Source organism: Clupea harengus, unplaced genomic scaffold (assembly GCF_900700415.2).
Source record: "Clupea harengus unplaced genomic scaffold, Ch_v2.0.2, whole genome shotgun sequence".
Taxonomy (NCBI): Eukaryota; Metazoa; Chordata; class Actinopteri; order Clupeiformes; family Clupeidae; genus Clupea; species Clupea harengus.
The window spans coordinates 12,501-20,000 of record NW_024879911.1 but is presented as its reverse complement, the minus strand read 5'-3'; the positions used below and the strand labels follow the sequence as shown (position 1 = coordinate 20,000).

Genomic DNA, 7,500 nt, shown 5'->3' with positions numbered 1-7,500 from the left:
GATTGAGAGGCTGGAGAATAGGCTGGGCTACGAAGACATTCAGGAAATGTAGCTCCCAGTCAGTTATCCAGGTGTGTGTGTGTGTGTGTGTGAGTGTGTGTGTGTGTGTTAGATAGAGTGGTTAAAGGGTCGGTGATAGCCCAATAACTGCACTTATGTATAGGCTTAATGATGTCATTCTGAAGTTGAAAGCTTGAAGGATCTCTTTCCTCTCTCCCCCTTGTGCCATGCGTGTGGTGTGTATGTGCGTGTGTGTGTGTGTATGTGTGTGTGAGTGAGTAAGAGAAGAAAGACTATTATTCTAACACTGAAGACAGAGTAGCCTAGCCTGACCATACATTGTTATTATGTCAGGGAAAAGGTACCGACATAAAAGAAGAGATGAACAAAGAAATGTATGTGTTTATTGAATGTGTTTATTTATGTATATTATGTGTTTATTTATGTTTATCTATGTGTTCATTTATGTGTTTATCTGTGAGGACTTTCCCTTCAGAGGTTTACACAATTGAAAGGATCTAACGAGATCAAAACGGTAACCTAATCTCCTTTGTAGCTACACATTAATGGGTCCTTAATCCTTCTTAATGTAAACATTTTACTGGCAGATTTGTGACCCTAATTTGTTTTCCAATCCCGTATCGTGACCTTCTCTTCTTGGTATGTTGACACTCCGCTTATCTTCTAAGTGTCTCTTATCCAGCCGCATTAGCAGAGGCCCCACGCTATGCACAAGGACCATGAATCATTTCAAAGTTTAACCATGTTTTTGTTTTTGTTTTTTTAAACAAGTCACATTTGTTAGTTGGGCTACAACATCAGCTAGACAAACAGACAGACAGACAGACAGACAGACAGACAGACAGACAGACAGACAGAAAGAAAGAAGATTAGATTAGATTAGATTATTGTCATTGCACAGAATACAAGTACTGAGGCAACGAAATGCAGTTAGCATCTAACCAGAAGTGCAAAGCAGAGAGTGCAGAGTATGTGCATAATGGTAATATAATATAGATAAGAAGGATATATACAGTATGACATAAGATTAAAGTGGTATGAACAGTAAGAACATGAGCAGCAATAATGGTGATTAAATAAAGAAAGAAAGAAAGAAAGAAAGATAGATAACTAAACAGATAGATAGACCTGACACACACGATTTCTTTTGGCAAATAAAAGGCAAAATCAACATAAAACTGGTTGAGATTGCTGGCATCTCAAAAGTGTGGAATTATTTCAAAGTGAATATGGCCATGTAAACGTCATTGTGACCGCTAGGTGTCATTACATTGCTTCCTTGCTTACAAAAAAAATGTGATCACAAAAATGACTTTTTTATTTGATGGTCAAACATAAATATAGATGAGTGAATTATACACTGCAGTATACAACATCTCTGCTCCATAAGGACATCATGCGGCGTTGTGTGTGTGTGTGTGTGTGTGTGTTGTGTGTTTGGTGTCTGCTTCATAAAGACATCATGCGGCGTGTGTGTGTGTGTGTTGTGTCTCTGCTTCATAAAGACATCATGCGCGTGTGTGTGTCTGCTTCATAAAGATATTCATTTGGCGTGTGTGTGTGTGTGTGTGTGTGCTTCATAAGACATTCATGCTGCGAGTTTTGTTAGCGTGAAGTTAGCCTGATATCCTTGATGCCTGTTTTGATGCATTATTATACATTTTAGTGTGATTAATCATGAATGTATAGACTGCCTTAAACACGCGCACGCGCACGCGCACGCGCACGCACACACACACACACACACACACACACTCTACACACACACACACACACACACACACACACACAGGCTCTACACCACACACACACACAGCTCTACACACACACAGATCTACACCACACACACACACACACACAACACAGGCTCTACACCACACACCACACACACACACACACACAACACACACACACACTCTACACCACACCCACACACACACACACACACACACACACACAGGCTCTACACCACACACACACACACACACACACACACACACACTCTACACCACACCCACACACACACACACACACACACACACACACACACACACACACAGGCTCTACATCACAAACACACACACACACACACACACACACACACACACACACACACTCTACACCATGGGGTGGTGTGTGAGCGTGAGGCTGGGCGGCGGTGAGGGGATGCGGTACTGTCTCTGGGCGGCCGTGGGGGTGGGCGTGGGCGTGGGCTGGGAGGGCAGGATGTAGCCGCGGAGCAGAGCGGCAGGGATCAGCACGCCGGGGGGCAGCTGCTGGGGGCTGATGGGTAATTTGGGGAAGGGCGTTAGCGGCCAGGGGGGCGTGTCCTGTGCGGAGTCTGGGCGGGGCATGGTGGCGTAGGGGGCGGGGCTGGCGGCTTTGGAGAGGGCGGAGCCAGCCTGTGGGTGGGTGTTGAAGTGTTGGGGGAAGGAGAGGTGGGTGGGGGTTGAGAGGGTAGCCGTGGCCGACGTGCTGGTTGGCGTGTTGGTGGGCGTGTTGGTTGGCGTGTTGGGCACTGCAGTGGACACAGGTGGCAGCGGCTGGGCGGCTGGACGCCTCACGGCGGCGGTGATGCCTCCACAGCTGGACGCTCACTGCTGCCGGGCTGGTTGCCACGACAGAGGTGTTGGTGATGACAGCTGTCGCCACGGCACCTGGGTTGGTCTCCAAGGGTATGGTCGCCATGGGGACACAGGGAGGTGGAGGAGCTGCAGGAGAGCGTGGTTGTCATGGCAGTGGCTGTGGTAGCGACGGCAACAGACTGTGAGGATGATTGGCGGCTGTAGAGGAAGCAGGCGGAGCCTCCGAAGAGAAGGAGGGCCAGGAAGGCGGAGCCAACAATCAGGAAGGGAACATAGACAGGATAGTCTAAGAGGAACAGAGACAGAGGACTTAGTATTTTCTTCTTACATTATTTATATTAGATCAATTTGTGTTCCTGTGAGATTGAGAGACGGCGATTGTGTGTGTGTATAATATGTGTGTGTGTGTTTTTTTTTTTGTGTGTGTGTGGTGAGAGAGAGCATGTGGCTATTTGTGTATGCGTGTCTGTGTGTGTGTGTGGGTGTGTGAGCGTGTGTGGCTATGTGTGCGTGTGTTTGTGTGTGTGTGTGTGTGAGAGCATGTGTGCGTGTTTGTGTGTGTGTGTGTGAGAGCATGTGTGCGTGTGTTTGTGTGTGTGTGTGTGTGTGAGAGCAGTGCCGCCGCTCCCATAACGCGCACTACGCGCTGTGCGTAGGGCACCAAGTCCTGAGGGGGCACCAAAAAATAGGCAACTGAAAATTCATCATAGTTATAATAATTATAATCCGATATTATTTCAGTATAAAAACATTAGGCATCTTTTAGGCATGTATATCACAAAACAGGCAGAACAAGAGATATATTTAATTGCTCAAAAAAGTTACGATGGTGATGGACAAAAAGATGTTTTAGGGGGGAGGGGTGCCTGTACTTAAGACGCTTTTTAGCAGCGTTTTCTGAAGAGCCCTTTTCAAATTGCTATTACTAGAAAAGTATTTAAGCTAGCTCCTTCAAACTTTCCAAATTTCACTCTACACTTTGGAAAGATTAGATATTTGTTCTTAACATATAAGAAATTTGTGTTCTGCCTCGTTTTCTCAAAATATTTTTTTGAAAATATGGGATTTTTGTACACGCCCCTCAATGGCCTATGGACGCATATTCAAATGGTAACAAAAGGTAAGTTTATAACACAGCGTTTTGTGTATAAAATCAAGTCTTTAGCTTTAACATTGGGCTTTCCACAGGCCTTCAAAGATGCTGCAACAGAGCGTAGAGCCCCCCCTCACCCCTAAAACATAATTTGTGACAAAACTATTGGGAGTAGAGAGCTAATATTTGGGACTATACCTATTAAGAAGTGTATGAAGAACCTTGAATTTTTTCAGCCAAATCTGAGACGGTCGAGTGGGAGCCCACTTGACATGGAATGACGCTTCTTTGTCTTTGCTTTATTGGAGAAGATTGCTTACTTGTATACTTCTGCTTTTAAGTTTGTATTTATGGATGACTATTTAATTTCTAAGAAGATTTTGCACATCCCAATACTTGTGTGTATGTATGTTTTGGCTGTTTTGTGTACTTTGTTTACAAAGTAGATTTTCCTTTTTCATTTGAATAAAATGGCATGGGGCATCATAAAGGAGTTATGCTTAGGGCACCAAAATGGCTAGCAGCGGCACTGTGTGAGAGCGTGTGTGGCTATGCGTGCGTGTTTGTGTGTGTGAGCGTGTGTGGCTATGTGTGCGTGTGTTTGTGTTTGTGTGTGTGTGTGAGAGCGTGTGTGGCTATGTGTGCCGCGTGTTTGTGTGTGTGTGTGTGTGTGTGTGTGTGTGTAAGCGTGTGTGGCTATGTGTGCGTGTGTTTGTATTCAAAAGACAGTGGAGTGCCTTCACTCAGTGAGATGTAGTGCTTGGCCACTTTAAAATCAAATTTTCCGGTTTCTCTCTCTCTCTCTCTCTCTCTCCATCTCTCAAAGTTTGTTTCATTTAGCAGTAGCCTGCTACTCAAATTGAATCAGGCTTATGAGATTAAATGAGATTCCTCGGTTCACCCAAAGTGTTAACCCCTTGTTTTGCACTGAAGAGGCTAGAATAGACCACTACAAACAAAAATAAACCCTAATAAATTACTTTATGCCTTGTTACCAAAACGTCACATTATCAACTCACCTCCAGCGATAAATTCGTCTGCCACAACTTCGGCCTTACTCGGTAACTTTCGGTCGGGGTCGGCGTCCGTACAGGTTCCCTGATCCAGTCTGGCGGTACCATCAGAACAACAATATCGATATTCGCATCTTCCGCAGCATATTATAGCACTTTTCCTGTCGTCTTTCTCGGGGCAGTAGAAGCCCTCTCTCCGGTTATTTCTTTGGTCTGTCCAGCCGTGACAATACTCACCGGTGGTGGCTGTGGCTGTCACGCGTGTGTTGGTGACAGTCAGCAGCACGCAGGCAGACAGAGAGAGGAGGTAACTCGGTGTGAACATCGGGCTTGTATCCTGCGTCGGGTCTGTTGTTGGCTTGCGTTCGTAAATCGCTCGCAAATCGCTATATTTCTCCCTCTCTCCCCCGTAAATCGCTATATTTCTCCCTCTCTCCAGCCCCCGGAGAGACTCGACGGCTCTTGCCTCTCAAGGTGGCGTTTCCAAAATAGCAGGCTTCAGCACTAAGGGGGCTAACCTGAAATAGCGAGCGACACTAAACACGACAAAGGTAAAGGTCCAGCTTCACAACTTATTAAGGGGAATTTCGAAGCAAACTGATACATTTTCTTAGCACTAAGTTTAACTTTGAAGTTCCCTAGAAGTAGGCCTACAGTGAATCATCAGCAATGCCGTGCTCATTTGTTTGCAGTCCTTCTAATGCTTATCATGGGATATTTTTTGGCAAGAAACTCCATTGAGTTTACAGGATTATGCATATTTGTGTTGACAACTTAGCAATCATGAGAATCGCCTGACCCACTTGGACTGGATTGTTAGAATATGAGTAAGCGCGTTTTTTTATTATTAGCTCCACATTTTCATATCGAGTGGTTGACTGATGTAAGGGATTTAAAAAAAAATGCAACTGGCTATGGCGTTCTAAAAACAGCCTGATACATTTCGTGAAAGATTCCTCTGAAAAACGACTACATGTACAGAAAGAAAAATACAGATTTCTACTATTGATTCCCAGTCTTCAGAAAACTCTGTCTTTACAGCTGTGAACTGGTAAAAGAGGAGAATCTGCATATGTTTGGACGGATCCTTTAATTCCGCTAGATGGCGGCATTGCTACGCATAATTCTCACACCTCTGACCTTCTCCACATCACGCTCCGTCTCGGTTTCACAGGTGTTCTTTTGAGGAAAACTGCAAATCTCAAAACTTACAAATACAAAAAAAATATAAATATATTTTATAATATACAATAACGTACTGTATATAGATATAATAAATAACTGCAAATAGGCCTTTATAAAATACAAGAACGTACTGTGTATAGATATAATAAATAACTGTAAATAGGTTTATATAAAATACATGGATCAACGATGACACACGCACTACACACACACACACAGGTACATTTCTCAGTGTTAGATTACACTCTATGAACATGTCACCAAACATTAAAGGAGAAAACCCTTTGTGTTTAGGGAAAGATGCAAATGTAATATGTTTCTCTGTCACACACACACACACACTCACAGACACACAACTCACATACACACACACACACACACAATCACACTCACACACACACACACTCACACACACACACACACACACACTCTCACACACACAGACACTCACACACACACAATCACACACACCACTCACACACACACACTCACAGCCACACACTCACACACACACACACACCACACACACTCACACACACACACACACACACACACACTCAAACACAGACACACAGACACAGTCACACACAGACACTCACACACAGACACACTCACACATACTCACACTGACACACACACACACACACACACACACACACACTCACACACAGACACAGGCACACACAGACACAGGCACACACACTCACACACAGACACAGGCTCACACACACACACAGAGACATTCATGAGTATAAATAACACTTTGATGTGGCCAAGCAGGGGTTACAGTAACAAGGAGATAAGAGGCTGTTCACACACACACGCAGAGAGAGAGAGAGAGAGAGAGAGAGAGGGATACAAGTCTCTGTTGCATTGGGCAGTAGATGTGATACATTTACCATTAACACACAAACACACATACACACACACACACACACACACACACACACACACATACACAACCATACAAAAGACACACGCTTATCTAAAAACTGCCCGGAATTAACTGGCAAGAGCCAGTCGTTGACACACACTCACACACACACTCACAGACACACACACACTCACACACATACACTCACAGACACACTCACAGACACACACACACTCACAGACACACACACACACTCACATGCACACTCACACACACACGCACACGCACATGCACACGCACACACAAGCGCACACACAAGCGCACACATGCACACACTCACACACACACGTACACACAAACAGAAACAAGTCTGACTGGTTTGTGGACAATGCTCAGAGGTAAGTGAAAGAGATAAAGAGAGAGGGAGGGAGGAGGAGAGTGAGAGTGAAAGAGAGAGGGAGAGGGAAAGATTGAAAGAGAGAGAGAGGGAGAGTTAAAGAGAGAGGAAGAGGGAGAGATTGAAAGAGAGAGGGAGGGGTTTGGCTTCAGTTGCTCTTCTGTGTTGATGTGTATAATGAGTTTGACTGCAGCTTTTCCATTAATATTTCAACCCCATCAGCCTTTCTGTGTGTGTGTGTGTGTGTGTCTGTGTGTGTGTGTGTTCATCAGTACTATTGGACTGCCAAAGCCATGCCAACATTGGTGATGAACTCAACTGAATCCAGCACT

At 44.7% G+C, this 7,500-nt stretch overlaps 1 protein-coding gene across 1 annotated transcript; it reads right to left on the bottom strand.

The window, feature by feature from the left end:
- Nucleotides 1-471: 471 nt before the first annotated feature.
- Nucleotides 472-5,450, bottom strand: LOC122130704 (protein shisa-8-like). Its single transcript, XM_042705430.1, has 4 exons — nt 4,719-5,450; nt 2,600-2,892; nt 2,164-2,423; nt 472-490 (listed from the first exon to the last, which is right to left on the bottom strand). The coding sequence occupies exons 1-4, from the start codon at nt 5,035-5,037 to the stop codon at nt 472-474; spliced, it is 891 nt and encodes a 296-aa protein (XP_042561364.1). The 5' UTR covers nt 5,038-5,450.
- Nucleotides 5,451-7,500: the final 2,050 nt, after the last annotated feature.